Source organism: Chrysochloris asiatica, unplaced genomic scaffold (assembly GCF_000296735.1).
Source record: "Chrysochloris asiatica unplaced genomic scaffold, ChrAsi1.0 scaffold00064, whole genome shotgun sequence".
Taxonomy (NCBI): Eukaryota; Metazoa; Chordata; class Mammalia; order Afrosoricida; family Chrysochloridae; genus Chrysochloris; species Chrysochloris asiatica.
The window spans coordinates 231550-248833 of NW_006408582.1; the positions used below are offsets into that span (position 1 = coordinate 231550).

At 37.8% G+C, this 17284-nt stretch overlaps 1 protein-coding gene across 1 annotated transcript in view; it reads left to right on the forward strand.

Moving 5' to 3' along the window:
- The window catches only part of AGPAT5 (1-acylglycerol-3-phosphate O-acyltransferase 5), a 130459-nt gene that overhangs the window by 105599 nt on the left and 7576 nt on the right, over positions 1–17284 (forward strand). Inside the window, exon 6 of the mRNA XM_006864319.1 lies at positions 3202–3363. Within this exon, the coding sequence (XP_006864381.1) occupies positions 3202–3363 (162 nt within the window). The remainder of the gene's footprint in view (positions 1–3201; positions 3364–17284) is intronic.

Sequence of the window (17284 nt, forward strand, 5' to 3'; positions counted from 1 at the left end):
GGATAGGTTTCAACTGAGCTTCCAAACTAAGACTAGATAAAGAAAAGGCAGACTACTTCTGAATGTTTAGCCAATTAAAGCCTTATGAATATCAGTGGAACCCTGTCATGTAGTAACAGAATATTGAATGTTGAAATATGATGAAGAATTCCATAATATTGGCAAATACAGTGCCAGAATATCAGCCCCTCAAGGTGCAAGGCATTCAAACTACAACTGGGGAAGACCTGCCTCATCAAAGTAGAGTTGAGCCCAATGACATGAATGGGGTAAAGCTTCTAGGATCTTCCTTTGCTTATGAGACACAAGTCAAAATGACGAGAAACAGCTGTAAACTTCCTCTGATAATAGGAACATGGGATGTATAAAGTATGAATCTAGGAAAATTGGAAGTTGTCAGAAATGAAAGCAAATTCATCAACATTGATATCCTAGGCATTAGTGAACTTCTGAAATGGACTGGTATTGGCTATTTTGAATCTGATAATTGGGAGGTTTACTATTCCTGGAATGACAAATTGAAGAAGAATAGCATTACAGTCATCATCAAAAAGAACATTGAAAGATCAATTTTGATGTATAATGCTGTCTGTGATAGGCTAATATCCACATGCCTACAAGGAAAACCAGTTAATACCACTATTACTCAGATTTACACACCACTAAAGCCAGTGATGATGAAGTGGAAAAAGTCTTTCAACTTCTTCAGTCACAAATTGATCAAACATGCAATCAAAATGTAATGATAATTACTGGTGATTGGAATGCAAAAGATGAAAACAGTCATTGGAAAATATGTCCTTCTTGATTAGAAACAATGCTGGAGATTGCATGACAGAATTTTGCAAGACCAATGACTTGCAAATTGACTATCTGTGGAAGGTAACAGTTTAAAAACTCCATATAATCAGCTAAAACAAGGGTAGGGACAGACTGTGGAATATGCAACTTCAGGTTGAAGCTGAAGAAAATTAAAACAAGTACACAAAAACAAAAATATATCCCACTTAATTTAGAGACTATTTCAAGAACAGATTTGATGCATTCGATACTAATGACTGAAAACCAGAAGAGGTTTGACATCAAGAACATCATATAGGAAGAAAGCAAAAGATCATTAAGAAAACAGGAAAGAAGGAAAAGACCAAAATGGATCTCAGAAGAGACTCTCAAACTTGCTCTCTAGCACAGAGATGCTAAAGCCGATGGAAGAGATGAGTTGGTAAAAGATCTGAGCAGAAAACTTGAAAGGGCAGCATAAAAAGGCAGTCAAGTATTTATCATGAAATGTTTAAAGACCTGGAGTTAGAAAACCAAAAGTGAAGAACATGCTCAATATTTCTAAAGTTGAAAGAACTAAGGAAAAAATTCAAGCATTGACTTGCAATACTGAAGGATTCTTTGGGCAAAATACTGACTCATGCAGAAAGCATCAAAAGATAATGGTAAGAATGCAGACTCACTGTACCAAAAAGAAGTGGTTGATTTTCAACCATTTCAAGATGTAGCACATGATCAAGAGCCAGTAGTGTTGCTGGAAGAAATTTAATGTGCGCTGAAGGTACTGGCAGAGAACAAGACTCTGGGAATTGATGTACTGCAAATTGAACTCTTTCAACAATTTGATGCAACCTGGAGGAACTTACTCATCTATGCTAAGAAATTTGGAAATAGCCACCTGGCCAACTGATTGGAAGAGCAGTATACATAATAGACGAACATTAGAAGTTATCCAAATGTTCATCAATTGATAGATAAAAATGTCCACTCTTATAATGGAATATTATTTACTTATAAAAAGAAATGAAATACTGAAACGTGCTGCAACATGGAAGAACCTCAAGAACGTTGTGGTGAGTGAAAGAAGCCAAATACAAAAACACATTTTGTATTATTTTGTTTTTATGAAATGTGCAGAATAGGAAAATCTATAAAGACCAACAATAAATTAATGGTAGACAGGGACTAGTGGAAGGAGGAAAGGTGGGTGTCTTCCAATGGGTAATGTTGTTGAGTAGAGTCAGTTCCTACTCATAGCAATTGTGCATAGGATTTTCAAGGAGTGACTGGTAGATCTGAACTCTCAGGCTTGGTGTTTGTTAGCAGTCCAGTGCTTTTCCTAGAGTGCCACACTGGGACTCCTTAATGGGTAATGTGGTTATCTTTTTTGGGGTGATGAAATAATATTCAAGTCAATTTACATAGACATTCAAGCTAACTAGGTGTTAGAAGGCAACTGGGATTACCCATGAATATATATATAGGCTTGCCAGAAGATATTTTTACGTAAGTATTTAGATATGCTGCAAATATATCTGTGTATACAGAAGAGCAAACGGAACAGGGTTATGGGAGCTTCTTAGTCATACCAGACAACTTGAGGGAATGGAATGAGTCCTTGGGTTTGGGCCACAGTTTCAGGGGGACATCTAGATCAATTGACATAAAATAGTGAACAAAGACAATGTTCTACAACCTACTAGAGGCTTAACACTTGCAAGTGGCCATTTTAAGAGTCAACGATTGGTATCCCCTAGTCTTGAGCAAAGAATGGATAAGAAAATAAAGATGCAAAGAAAGAATTACTGTAGAGGACTAATGGATCATTGAAACCTCGGCCTCCATGACCCTGAGACCAGAAGAATTATACAGTGTCTGGTTACCACTGCCAGTTTCTTTCATTGGATCACAATAGAATATCTTGGATAAAGTGGTCCAGTGCTTAACCTACATTGCCATACCAGGACTCCTCAATCATGGATAGGAATCAGAAAATAATGGACTTCAGTCCTAAAATATCTTGAATGACCATGGGCAAGATGCTATCACCTTTATTCAGTAGCCAGAAAGGAGGATAATGATATTTATCCTTGTTTATGTTTATTAAAATGGAAGAGTCTGTGATAAGTCATAAGCGTCTTCACAGATACTATTATTTATCCCACAGCTTCCAATAGTGTTTTGTACATGTGTGTCAATGTTTAATATATGCATATTGAATGAATGTTGGATTAAATAGAAAAAGGCATGTGCAAGTGCCAAGTGCCTTTTAAGATACAAAGCCCTATAGACATGAGGTTGTGGCATTAATATATTCTAGTCTATTTGTGAAAATTTAGAAACAAGCTGGGTGTCTATTATTTTCTTATAGAGCTGCTTTGTAACTGATTTATGACCACACTGAATCAACTTCTTTTTCAGGCCTTGCAGTATTAAAACATGTGCTGACACCAAGAGTAAAGGCAACTCATGTCGCTTTTGATTCTATGAAGAATTATTTAGATGCAATTTATGATGTTACAGTGGCTTATGAAGGGACTGTAGACGATAAAGGGCAGAGAAAAGAAGCACCATCAATGACTGGTAAGTGTTATATTTTCGATTAAGTCAGTTTATATTTATGAATGTGTAATTCATTTTTGGAGTCCTGGTATGGTGCTGTGGGTTAATACTTTAGACTGCAAAGCCATTTGAACCTCAAGGTTGGCAGTTCAAGCTTACCAACTGCTCCTCAGAAGCCCTATACAGGGTTCCTATGGGTCGAAACAGACTCAATGGCACTTAACAATAATAACAACAATTCATTTATTAAAAAGAGATCAGTGTACTCTATTACATTACATTTCCTTGATAGATTTTTCAGTAGTTTGATTTAGTAAATAATAGTTTAATTTTCATCAATTCTGCTAATTTTGATGTGATTCTGGCTGCCATATTAGTCATTTTGAGTTAACCATTATCATTAGCCTCGCTTCTGTCTGCCTGAAATTCACACATAAAAATACTAAGCTACATTAATCAAAGGAAGCTGTGAGGAAGAGAAATGTTTTTGTGTGTATTATAGGTCAGTGATCATATTTTGTCTGTATTTTTAATAAAATATTCATGAAAGTGTCATTGTTTGACAAGAAGGTTACATGTGCCCCCAGTTTGTGCTAGTTCTAAAGTTCTTTAAACTGTTTCTATTTCGATGCAAGATACAAGAAGGAAAAAAAAATGTTTTAAAATTTACAACTTTAGTCAAGCAGCACCAAAGACATTCTTGGGTAATGGAGAAGGTTAGCCATGGGAGTAGTAAACAAGGAACAATGTAGAGTCGCTGTCCTTGAAGTCACTTGTAAGGACAAGCCTCTTCTTTTGAATATATCCCTTTGGCCTATGATCAAGAGATAAGAATAGTGGTCTTGGCTAAATTGACTCTATTTTTGACCTTGATAGCTGTTTGAAGTTGAAGTATCATAGTTGTCTAAATGCTTAAAGCCAGATATTCAAAATACAAACCACCTGCACATTAAAAACAATTTTAAACCTCCTAAAGCATTCCTGAGTTTGATGTGCCTTGGAATTTTATACAGTTATCATTCTTAGCTGTAGTATAATATTGACAAAAGTAAACATTGACATGTTTAGAACAAAAATAGGCATAGACACAATATTGTTTCTCCATGTACCAAGAGGAATTTTATGTTATTTTTAATTACTTCAATAAACCTCCACCATAGAGTTCATACTCTTTTGTTATTAGTTGTTATCAAGTTGATTCCGGCCCATGATGACCCCTTCATAAGCCATATATTGTCCAGTCCCTTTATAAGCCACTGTAATATCATAAATTGTATGTGTTACAAAGTAGAATTGCTACTTAAAGTTTTGATAGTGGTTACGAATCAGGTTGCGAATCTTAAGGTCAGCAGTTCGAAGCTACCAGCTGTTCCGTGGAGAAAGATGAGGCTTTCTGCTCCCGTGAAGATTCACAACCTCAGAAACCCTGCACAGGGTCGCTATGGGTCGGAATCTACTCAACAGTACTTAACAAAAACAACAATTTTAAAAGAGAGACATTCCTTGGCTGGCACAATGGTTAAGTGCTCAACTACTAGCTGAGAGGTTGGCGGTATATACCCCACCTCAGAGGTGCCTTGAAAGACTGACCTGGAGAGTTGCATGCAAAAGAGGCCACAATAAGTTGGAATCAACTTGATGGCAGCTAACAACAATATTAAAGGAAACCGATTTTAGAAAAACAGGCTTGCCATCCATGGTACTACTGAGTGGGTTCAAACTGCCAGCCTTTAAATTAGTAGTTGCTGTTAAGTGCCATTGAGTTGGCTCTGACTAATAGTGACCCTATATAGGGTTTCCAAGGAGCAGTCCAGTTCTTATACTACAGTGCCACAATTTTTTTTTGCCATCTTCTATATATTATTTCCATCACTCCTCTGTCAGTGTGTTGTACTGTGGTGGCTTGTGTGTAGCTGTGATTCTGGAAGCTATGCCACTGGTATTTTAAATAACAGCTGGATTACCCATGGGGGCAAGTTTCAGTGAAGCTTCCACACAAAAAAGGCCTAGAAAGAAGGAAAGGCCTACCACTTCTGAGAAAAGTTAGCTACTGAAAACTGCCGGGACTTGCCTCGACATAGTTGTGTTGTTCACGAGTGTTTGGTTCACGAGGAGGGGAGATCTAGCAGCGATAGAGATAGCAAAAGAGACACAGAGATGCAAAGAGACACTCTGAAACCAGAGTGAATGCTGGACTGGCATCAGGCCCATCCTGCGTTGCAAACATCTCAGCCACGAAGGCTGTAATATCCTGCATAGTAAACATCTTAGCTAAACAGGCAGTATGGTTGCAAGGCTGGATTGTGCCCCCTGCATGCTGTAAGGCATGCCTTGCCAGTCGTAATGCACCTGGATTCGTTCTGCGCCTTCCTTTTATTTAGGGGAGATACTTTACACAAAGTTAGGAGGGGACTAAGACAAGATACAGCTGTCAATCTTATTTTTCCAGACATTTAGGCAACTTTACATCATACTTTGCAGGTTCGAATCTCACTACAGCAACTTGGTTTCTCAAGCTTAATTAACATACCTTTTAGCACCTAGCCTCAAATGGAGGGAGGATTGGGAGGTTCTTCAGGAAAAGAGGCACCTAGGTGAATAGGCAGCACCTGGAAACACTTTAGGGAGGGCATTCCTATCGTCCTTGGAACAGACCAGGGAGCCACCCAATTTACCTTGAATGAATTCTCTGAGGGAAGAACTTTGCCTGTTGGAATTTTACAGTCTTGATTTTTAGGAAAATATTACATTTATCTGTGTATATCAAGGGCTTCATGTCTGCAATTAATAAAAATAGTTTGTTATTAACTGCCAGGTGCCTAGATCTGTTACATTCGGGCCTATAGGGCCTCGAACCTCTGACCAAGCCTTCACGGTCTGCAACAGAAAACCTTATGAATAGCAATGGAACATTGTTACAGTTCTGAAATATAAGACCCTCAGGTTGGAAGGCACTCAAAATACAATTCAAAGTACCTTAATGATGTGGATGTAGCAAAGCTTTTGGGACCTTCATTTGCTGATGATGCACAACTCAAAATGAGAAGAAACGGCTGCAAACATCTATGGTAATTGGAATGTATAAAGTACAAAATAGAGTCTTAAAATGGAAAGTCATCAAAAACATAAAAATCGGTATCCTAGGCATTGGTGAGCTGAAATGGACTAATTTTGGCCATTTTGAATCAGTTTACTATGGTTTACTATGTTAGGAATGGCACAGTGAAGAGCAATGGCATTGTACTCATTGTCAAAGAAGTATGTTTCAAGATCTATCATGAAGTACAGTGCTGTCTGTGGTAGGCTAATATCCGTACACCTTCAGGGATGACCAGTTAAATTAATACCACTAATTTTCAGACTTGTACAACAACTACTAACACTAATGCTTACAACAACTACTAACACTAATGCTGAGGATATTAAGAGTCTACCACTAAAAAACAACAATAACCATTTTCTTCAGTCTGAAATTAATATATTTAATCAATTGTTGTTGTTGTTGTTGTTAAGTGCCGTCGAATCAGTTCCGACCCATAGCGACCCTGTACAGGGTTTCCAAGGGTGTAAATCTTTACGGGAGTAGAAAGCCTCATCTTTCTCCCGCGGAGCGGCTGGTAGTTTCGAACCGCTGACCTTAAGGTTCGCAGCCCGATTCGTAACCACTACACTAATATATATTGATAATTACTGGCAATTGGAAACAAAGTGGAAGGATCTGTAGTTTGAAAATATGGCCTTGGTGATAGAAATGATGCCGGAGATTAATATATATTGATAATTACTGGCAATTGGAAACAAAGTGGAAGGATCTGTAGTTTGAAAATATGGCCTTGGTGATAGAAATGATGCCGGAGATTACATGATAGAATTTTGAAAGACTAATGACTTATTCATTCCAAATACCTTATTCAACAACATAAACAGTAACTATAATTGTGGTGTACTGCAGATGTAATACACAGGAGTCAAATTGACTACATCTTAGGAAAGAGATGATGGAGATGCTAATGTCATCAGCCAAAACAAGACCAGGGACTGACTGTGGAACAGACCATCAATTGTTCATATGCAATTTCAGGCTGAAGCTGAAGACAATTTAAAACAAGTCCTTGAGAACCAAAATTATGACTTTCAATATATCTCACCTAAATTTAGAGATGATCTTAGTAACAGATTTGATGCATTAGACACAAATGACTGAAGACCAAAAGGAGTTGAGGAATGACATCAGGAACATCATACATGAGGAAAGGAAAAGTCATTAAAAAGACCAAAATGGATGTCAGAAGAGATTGTGAAACTTGCTCTTGTATGCAGACAAGTGAAAGTGACTGGGAGAAATGATGAAGGTAAAGCAGCTGCACAGAAAATTTCAAAGGGCAACTTGAGAAGACAAAGTAAAGTACTATAATGAAATGTGCAAAGATTTGGAGTTAGAAACCAAAAGGAATGAACATGCTTAGTATTTTTCAAGCAGGAAAAAAAAAAAAAAATGAAGGAAAAAAAATCAAGTTTCTAGTTTCTAGTTTCAATATTGAAGGATTCTATGTAGGTGTGGGATTCTATCCTGGTGTGGCACTGCAAGTTAATGCGCCAGACTGCAAAGCTGTTTGAACTGCAAGGTTGGCGGTTCAAGCACTAGCAGCTCCTTGGAAACCTTATAAAGGGTCACTGTGGGTCTGGAACTGACTCAATAGCACTTAACAACAACAACAATGGACAAAACAGAGTCCTAGTGTGGCCCTGTGGGTTAATGCACTGGATTTGCAAAGTCAGTTTGAACTGCAAAGTTGGCTGTTCAAATTCACCAGCCACTCCTCAGAAACCCTATACAAGGTTGCTATGGGTTGAAACTGACTCAGCAGCACTAATGGACAAAATATTGAATGATGCAGAAAACATCAAAAGAAGATGGGGAAATGCAGTCACTGTACTATAAAGAAATGGTGGATAGTCAACTGTTTCAAGAGGTAGCATATGGTCAAAAACTATTGGTACTGAAGGAAGAAGTCCAAATTACATTGAAGGCATTGGTGAAAATAAGGCTTTAGGAGTTGACAGAATACAGATTGAAATCTTTCAGTAACCCAATGCATTGCTGAAAGCACTAACTGGTCTATGCCTCGAAATTTTGACGATAGCTACCTGGCCATCCTATTGGAAGAGATTCATATTTGTGCCCATTCCATAGAAAGGTGACTCAAGAGAAAGCAGAAATCATCGAACAATATCATTAATAATATATTGCAAATAAAAATATTCTGAGAAATAATTCAAAAATGGTTGCAGCAGTACAGCAATAGGGAACGGCCAAATTCAGAAGAGAATATGGAACCAGGGATACTATTGCTGAGATCAGCTGGATCTTAGCTGACAGCAGAGAATACCAAAAAGATGTTTGCTTGTGTTCTATTGACTATGCAAAGGCATTTGACCATGTGGTTTATAACAAACTATGGATAACGCATTTGACCATGTGGTTTATAACAAACTATGGATAACATTGAGAAGTTTGGAAATTCCTTAACACTTAATTATACTCATGAGGAATTTGTGCATAATTCAAGAGGCAATTGTTTGAATAGAGCATGGGGATACTGAAAGATTTAAAATTAGAGAATTTGTGCATTAGGATTGTATTTTTTCACAGTACTTATTCAGTCTGTATGCTGAGCACATAATCTGAGAGCTGGATTATATGAAGAAGAACATGGCGTGAGGATTGGGGAAAGTTTCATTAACAATTTGTGATATGCAGATGACACAGCCTTGCTAACTGAAAGAGAAGAGGACTTGGACATACTGATAAAAATCAAAGACTGCAATCTTCAGTATGGAAGTGTAAAGAGAACAAAACTCCTCACAACTGGACCAATAAATAAAATGATAAATATAGAAAATATTGAAGTTGTCAAAGACTTCTTTGTTCATAGATCCACAATCAGAAACTCATGGAAGTAGCAGTTAAGAAATCAAATGTTGTATTGCATTGGGCAGATTTGCTGCAAAAATGTTAAATAGCAAAAAATGTCACTTTAAGGTCTAAGGTGTGCCTGACCCACTTCAGGGTTAAATCACGAGGTGTGGTGCTGTAGGATAAGCACTGGACTACGCTGTCAGTTTGAACCTCTAGGTTGGCCGTTCAGTCTCACCAACCACTTCCTGGAAACCCTGTTGCTATGAGGAACCAACTTGACCGCTTTTAACGATATGTATGTGAAATGTGGACAAAGAATAGGGAACACGATAGAAAAATCAATGCATTTGAATTATGATGTTGGTGAAGAATATTGAAAGTACCATGGACTGTAAGAAGAACAATCAAATCTGACATGAATGCAGAACAGCCAGAGTACTGTTTGGAAATGAAGACAGTTAGACTTTGTCTCTCATACTTAAGTCATGTTGTTAGGATGGACCAGTCCCTGCAGGACATCATGCTCAGTAAAGTAGAGCTTCTGTGAAAAAGAGGACCATGTGCAATGATATGCACAGTGGCAGCAGTAGTGGGCTCAAACATAACAATTGTGAGAATGGCACAGGAGCTTGCAGTGTTTTGCTGTGTTGTACATAGGGTTACTATAAATCAAAACCAATTCAACAGCACCTAAGAACAACCTAACAAAATCTTACTTATTTTGTAGAATGGTGACATCTAGAGAATATTCAAGTTAGCAGATAGACATTATTTAGCCTACTCTTACATTCAGGCCATCTGGAGGTTCGTGCTATGTACTGTTAAGTTACCTAGTGTGTATAGAATTTTTCCAGAGTAGAATTAGAATTTAGTTGTAAAACAATTCATCTACTTTCCATAACTAGATTCCTCATCTGCAGGTTTCATATCCATAGGGACCATTAACAGCAGGTTCCATCATCTGTGGTTTGAAATTTTGGGGCAGGGTAAGCAAGGTAATTTAGTGGTCAGGCTATGGAGCTATTTACATAGCATTTACATTGTATTGGATGCTAATGTAGCGCTGTGGGAAAGGCACTGGACTGCTAATCACAAGGTAGGTGATTCAAATGCACCAGCTGCTTCTTAGAAACCCTATACAGGGTTGCCATGAATTGGAACTGACTTGATGGCACTTAACAACAACAATGTTGTATTAGAAGTTATAAATAATATGTTGTTGTTAAGTACAGTTGGGTTAGTTCTGACTCACTGTGACCCTGTGTAGGATTTCCAAAGAGCAGCTGGTGAGTTTAAACTACTGACCTTGTGGTTCAAACTGACCTTGTAGTCCAGTGTTTATCCTATAGTGCCACATCAGGACTCTAGGGGTGATTTAAAGTACATGTGTCTATAGGCTGTATGCTGATTCATGGAAGGGACTTGATCATCTGCAGAAGCAGATTTTGGTGTTCAAGGAGTCCTGGGACCAATTTCTTACAGTTATAGATGGTTGGCTGTACGAGGGTAAGTCAAGTGTTACTACAAACCACAGAAGCATTTATTAAACAAAAACATCAAAATGGGAAGCTATTGTTTCTCACCATATCCTCCATCTAGGTCTATATACTTCAAAAAGTGGTGTTTCTCTTTAATCCTTCCTGGAAGAATTCTGGTTTTTTATTTATGTCAAAATGGCAATTTTAACATCCTAGATGGAAACAAATTGTGATTTTCTTCATTGTTATTTGAGTTTGGGGAACAAAAAGTAGTCTGAGAGGGCAAGGTCAGGGCTGGAGTACAGTTTCCCAGTGAAATTCTTGATAGGCTAGCCTTTGCTGACATCAAAGAATGGTAGGTACATTGTCATGATGGAAAAAAACAAAAAACATTTCTTTGGTGTAACTTTCCTGGTCTTTTTCTCACAAATGCCATTTTAAGTTTACTTAAAATTTCTTCCTAATAAGCCCTTGTAGTTATTCAGTATCCTTTGAAACAGTCTATCGAAAGTACCCCTTTGAAGTCCCCCAAAATAGTCATCTTACCCTTCTAAGTTTACCTCTTTCCCTTGAATTTAACTGATGCAGCATATCCCCTCAAGAGCCACTGTTTTTTTGTTGTTTTGTTTTAACTTTTTATTGAGAATTAAGTGAAGGTTTACAGTAAGATCATCAGCTTTGTATTCAGCAATTTATATACTTTGTTTCATTTCAGTGATTTCAATCCCCTCCCTGCAACAACAGCTATCCTACTTTTTTCCCTTGGCTTTCCCTTTTACATCTTATATTTTACAAATCAACAAAGCAAAAATATTTGATGTACACATACAAAACAAAAAATATATGTTCATTTAAGTGTCCAAAGAGCACAATCTACAACTGACCTTATAGTCAAGTGTTTATCCTACAGTGCCACACCAGGACTCTGGCTGTATGCTATTTCATGGAAGGGACTTGATCATTTACAGAAGCACATTTTCTTTCATGCTGGTCTTTCTTTCAATAAGTGTCTTCTGTTCCTCTAGCCACTCTGTGTTAATCTGCATGTCTTTTCTAATGGGAATGTCCCACCTCAGAAGGTTCTGGATGGAGTTTAGGATTCCACCTAAGATCCCATACTCTACAAAGGCTTAACATGAAGCTCATTTCACTGGGAAAATTCTAATACCACCTTACCCACCCACCCCTTTTTAGGTATTCTAATCAATTATAAGCTGAAGATGGGCTTATAAGCTTTCTGTAATAATATTTCCCAGTATTCCTTTCTATCTCACTTAAATGTGTATTTTATAGTAGTAGGCAAATGAATCCAAAATCCTCAGGACAGTCAAGCCCCTGCACAATATTTCCCCTTTTACCCATTCAGACTATGCCTCAATCTCTGTATCACAGAGATCTGTTGTTCCGTGTTCTTCTTCTTGATAGTACTGGGATCCTTTGTTCCTGAAATGAAAGATTAGCTACTTTCCCCTTTAGTTACACATCTACAATTATAGTTGTGAATCCTATCAACATCATCCCCACCCCCTTTCACCAGATCCATCTGATAAAGAGGAGAACTATTCAGTGGGGATTCTACCTTATCCACCTCATTCTGAATTAAGCACACTCATGAAAGCTTGTAAGTCAGCCATTCCATGACTTTATAGTGTCCCATTTTTGATAGCCAGTGTTTAAATTTTCTCATCCTTATCAATCCAGTATACTGAGGAAACAAGGTTGTTCCTCAATATGAAGAATCCTTCTATTCCACTTGGAATTTTGAGCAATTACATCCGTAAGCAAAAGTCCAGTTCATCAAATTGTAGCAATTTATACTTGCTCACAGCATTAAACATCTTCATTTTCATCTGGTCCATTCTGGTCAACTAGCCATCCAAGCTATGTGTTATGGGTACTAGCTGCATGTTTGGGTGTTCATGCACACCTCCCTACACTTCAGACCACCTGGCCGCTTCACTCTCAGCCCTAGCCCCCAGGGGTTAGGTCTGTGCCCATGGGCTGAGGAGTTCACACATCTCCCTAAAGGTCAGATCAGCCAGCCCTTCCTCTTCTTTCTCTCATCTCAAGGTCAATGTTGATGGAACATGGCTAAACACAGCCCAGGTCTTCATTGCTGCATTTCACAAGTAGACTTAGGTTCACCAGTGAGCATACTAGACTACTCACATGTTCCCTTTAAATTTCAGTCCTAGAAGGGGGTTTTCCCTGATGGGCTGACTTTTCTTGTTCTAATGCTGCCAAAGCAAACATCTTGCTTGAAATTAAAACAGCCCAACAGTCCACTGTTTTTCTGTAGGTCTTTCTTTCAATAAGAATCTTCTGTTCTCCCAGTTCTTCTGTATGTCTTTTCAAGTGGGAATGCCCCAACTCTGAATGTTCTGGGTGGGGCTCAGGATTCTACCTAAGGCCCCATTACTAGAAGCTATTTCCCTGGGGCAAATTCTAATGCCCCTAATAGGAAATCCATTCAGTTACAGGCAGAAGATGAGAAGCCACTGTTTTGATTGGACTTTTGTTTTTGAAGGCTAACTAACCCTAATGAAACTAAAACTAGTGCATTACTGAGAGAGTTTGTCTACAGGCAACCACTGATCAAAATGTTTTAAACATATTTTGTTTGCAATAAATCTCTGTGTACGAACTGTAACACTAGTTGCAATACTTACTGACTTACCATCTTGTGTGTTCTTTTATCTTCATCAGATAAATACTAATCTCCTTAGAAGGCCATCAAAACCCTCTGTAGTCTAACTCGAAACTATATTTCCCTTGATACTATGCCATCAAACGTCTAAAATGGTGAAATGAGTTACTAATTGTTACTTAAATCATACATGTACCTCTGTGCATATTCACTAATGAAAGACTTTGTGTAGGCCAATCCTGATTTCCAAAGGAAGCCTTTTTCTCAGATGTACTCTTCTCTTGCTCATTTGCTTTTCTAGTTCAGTGGTTTCTCTTGCCTCAGGATTCCTATGGCACTAATTTCACATGTCACAACATTGGCATTTAGCATAAGGCTAGTTTTTCTCTGTCTTTACAATTAGTTTATAAGTTCCTTGAAGAAACACAAAAAGTAGTGTAGAGTTACATTGCCTAGGTTTCTAACCCAGCTTTTAAGCTGTTAATTGACAATGGTTTTGAAGTTGTCACTACTCAATAATACAAATAATCACTGTTTTTGAAAGGGTTGGTTTTTCAAACTATTGTGTCTAGAAGCTGTGTAGGAAAAAAAAAAAATTTCAGCCAGTTAAGTGTTAAGTATTTCTACAAGGAAAACTAACACCGCAGTACAATGAAAAGTGGAAAGAAACTGGAAAAATATGTAATTTGCAACCAAAATCACAGATAAAGGACCAATTTCCTTTTTTTTTAAAAAAAAACAACAACTTTTTATTGTTAATTGAATGAAGGTTTATAGAGATTATCAGTTTTACATTCAACCAACCATACACTTTGTTTCATCTCAATGATTACAATCCCTTCTATGTAACAATATTTTTCCCACTTCCTCGCTGTGGTTATTTCCATTCCACCCTACTTCCCATAACTTCTCAGCTTTGTCCTTAGGTAAATGTTGCCCTTTTGATCTTAATAATGATTGATCATTCCAGTTACCTCCTTCCCCAAGCCCCCATAGATCTATCTACTGCTTGGCTGAAAATTGGGCCACAAGAGTGAATTCTGTTTCAAACTTAAAGTGTAGACAGTATCATAATCTCAGGTTCCTCCAGTCCCTTTCTGAACAGTAAACCCATGTTTTGTTTTTACATAATTTTGAGTTTTGTTCCACACTTTCTCTCATGTATCTGGGATCTTCTAATGTGATCTCTTTCAGAGCAGTTGGTAGTGGTAGCCAGGCACCCTCTAGTACTTCTGGTCTCAGAGTCACGGTGACTGATGTTCACAGATGCCATTGGTCCATTTAACTAGTTGATTTCAAGCATCTTTAAATTTGTATCACTCTTTTTTTTTCTGCACATGGAGAGATCAATAGTTGCACCTTAGATGGCTGCTCATGAGTTTTTGAGATCCCAGCTGCTATTCACCATAGTGCTCCTACAAAATGATAGATGACCAGTAACTCAGAAGATATGTAGGCATGGGATATGCACAGACGGTTCACAGGAGAAGATGTTTAACTTTATAAGAAGAGACATGGAAACTAAAATCACAGTGAGATAATATTTTTTTACTTACAGATGGTCCAAAATTCAAAAGTTTAATAATAGACTCTTTGGGTAAGATTATAGCAGGCAATTTTCTACTTTGTTTTGGTGAGAATGTTAATTTACATGTATGCCAGTGTTTCTCAAAGCATTATAGGAGGACTGCAGTTTCATTAGAAACACCTGGGATGCTTGTTGATCTGCAAGGCCCTTAGCTCCACTCCAAGCTGCTGAAGTAGAATCTCTCCAGGTGAGAGCTGACATTCTACAGTTTTAATGAGTTCTGCAGGAGTTCTTGCATTCACTGGAGTATTTAAGCTCTAAAGAAGCCTATATTAGAGACACATTCAGTAGTATCTCCTGCCCTTCCTGTATTCTAAGATTGGTAAAGTATTAAAAACTCTCCCGGGCTTCTTTTCATTGTCATTGGCTCTTAGCATCAGAGTCAGATTGCTTTCAGTGAAGATGTTCATTGAATGTGAAACAATGGGGCAGAAGGTAGTTTGCTTATAACTGACTTTTTTTTTTTAATTACTGTTTCGAAAATGGGTGGTGATAGTTGCTGTTGATAAGTGCCATTGAGTTGATTTCAACTCATAGTAACCCCATGTGACAGTAGAATTGCCTCACAGGGTTTCTCAGGCCGTAATTTGTACTAGAGTGTATCTCCAGAACATTCTCTCACAAAGCTGCTAGGTGGGCTTGAACTTCTGACTTCCAGTTAGCAACTGAGTGCTTAATATTTGTATCACTAGGCTCCTTCAAAATGGGTGATATACCATAGTAGATTCTGTGTTTAATGACAATATTCTACTAAAATGTTTTTTTATGATTCTAGTTTTTCTTAGTATTTTTTGTTATATGAAAGTAATACATATTTTGGGGTGGGGCAAATTGCAGGAATAACCCAAAAGAAGATGGGAGAAGCAAATCCTGCAACCTCAGCTAGCAGTGTTTGGATATAGTCATGTGTGTGTGCCTTTATTTATTTTTTTAAATGAGATCATTAATTTATTTGTTGTTATAAAGTTCCACTGAGTCCGCTGTGACTCAGTGCAACCCTATATAGGGTTTCCAAGGAGCAGCTGGTGAGTTGAACTGCTGATGTTGTGATTCACAGTCACGTGCTGATTCTACATGACTTGTATTGCTTTTTACTTAGTTCTGTGTCATGAACATCTTTATATGTCAATATATACAGTTGACCCATGAACAGCACAGGTTTGAAGTTAATGGGTCCCCTTATATGCAGATTAAAAAAAAAAATACCATCTGATGCTACTGATCTTCACATAACAGTTTATCTTTCTAGTTAAACTGTATGTTGTAGTAAAAAGTGATATCTTATGGTTTTTGTTTATTTTTTATCATGTGTAGTGAATGCACTATTGTAAACTTTGAGTAACATCATGGGACCCATATAGAGTGTCACTAGTGATGCTGGAACTGTTAGAAAGAAGCAGAGAAGTCATGACATTACAAGAAAAAGTTGAATTCCTTGTTATGTGCCGCAGATTGAGATCTGCAGCTGCTGTTGTCTGCCCTTTCAAGATAAATGAATCCAGTGTAAGGACCATCATAAAAAAAAACAAAAGGAAAAGGCAATCTGTAAAACTGTCACTAAGCTATATTGAAAGCCATGAAAACCTTGGCACTTTTTACAAAATACCTTTTTATTTTGTATTGAAAATGCATCTTTTATGTGGGTATACACATAACATTCAAAATACATGTTAATTGGCTGTTTATGTTATTGGTAAGGTTTCTGATCAACAGTAGACTATTCGTAGTTAAGTTTCTGGGAAATCAGAAGTTACATGAAATTTTCTACTGTGCAGGGGGTCGGTACCCCAACCCCCACATTATTTGTGGGTCAACTGTCCTATAGTTCTATAGTTTTTTAAAGGTTGTTGTTGTTAAGTGCTGTCAAGTTGGTTCTGACTCATAGTGATCACCCTGTGTAGGATTTCCAAGAAGTGGCTTGTAGGTTTGAACCTCTGACCTTGCGGTTAGCTGTCCAGTGCTTATCCTACGGCGCCACACCGGATATAATGTTTAATGATGTGAATATATAATTATTTGTGCACTTTTGCACTGTTGGATTTAGAGCATCAGCTTCTCAGGAGAAAGGGGAATAGGTTATAAGCCTGGCAGCCATGTGGTCACCAAATGAAGGAAAAGGGTATGGAGGGCCTCTCCTCATTCAGCATATTTACCCTCCTATTTTCAGTATGGTGACTTTCTAACATGTCTCCACCTTGTTCGGAGTCCCTAGGTATGGAGCTAATGTGACTCAGCTTCTCCAGGCAATAGACCTTGTGACATGTGGGGATACTTTGGAAGAATCTGTAATAGCCCTATAAAGTCAATAT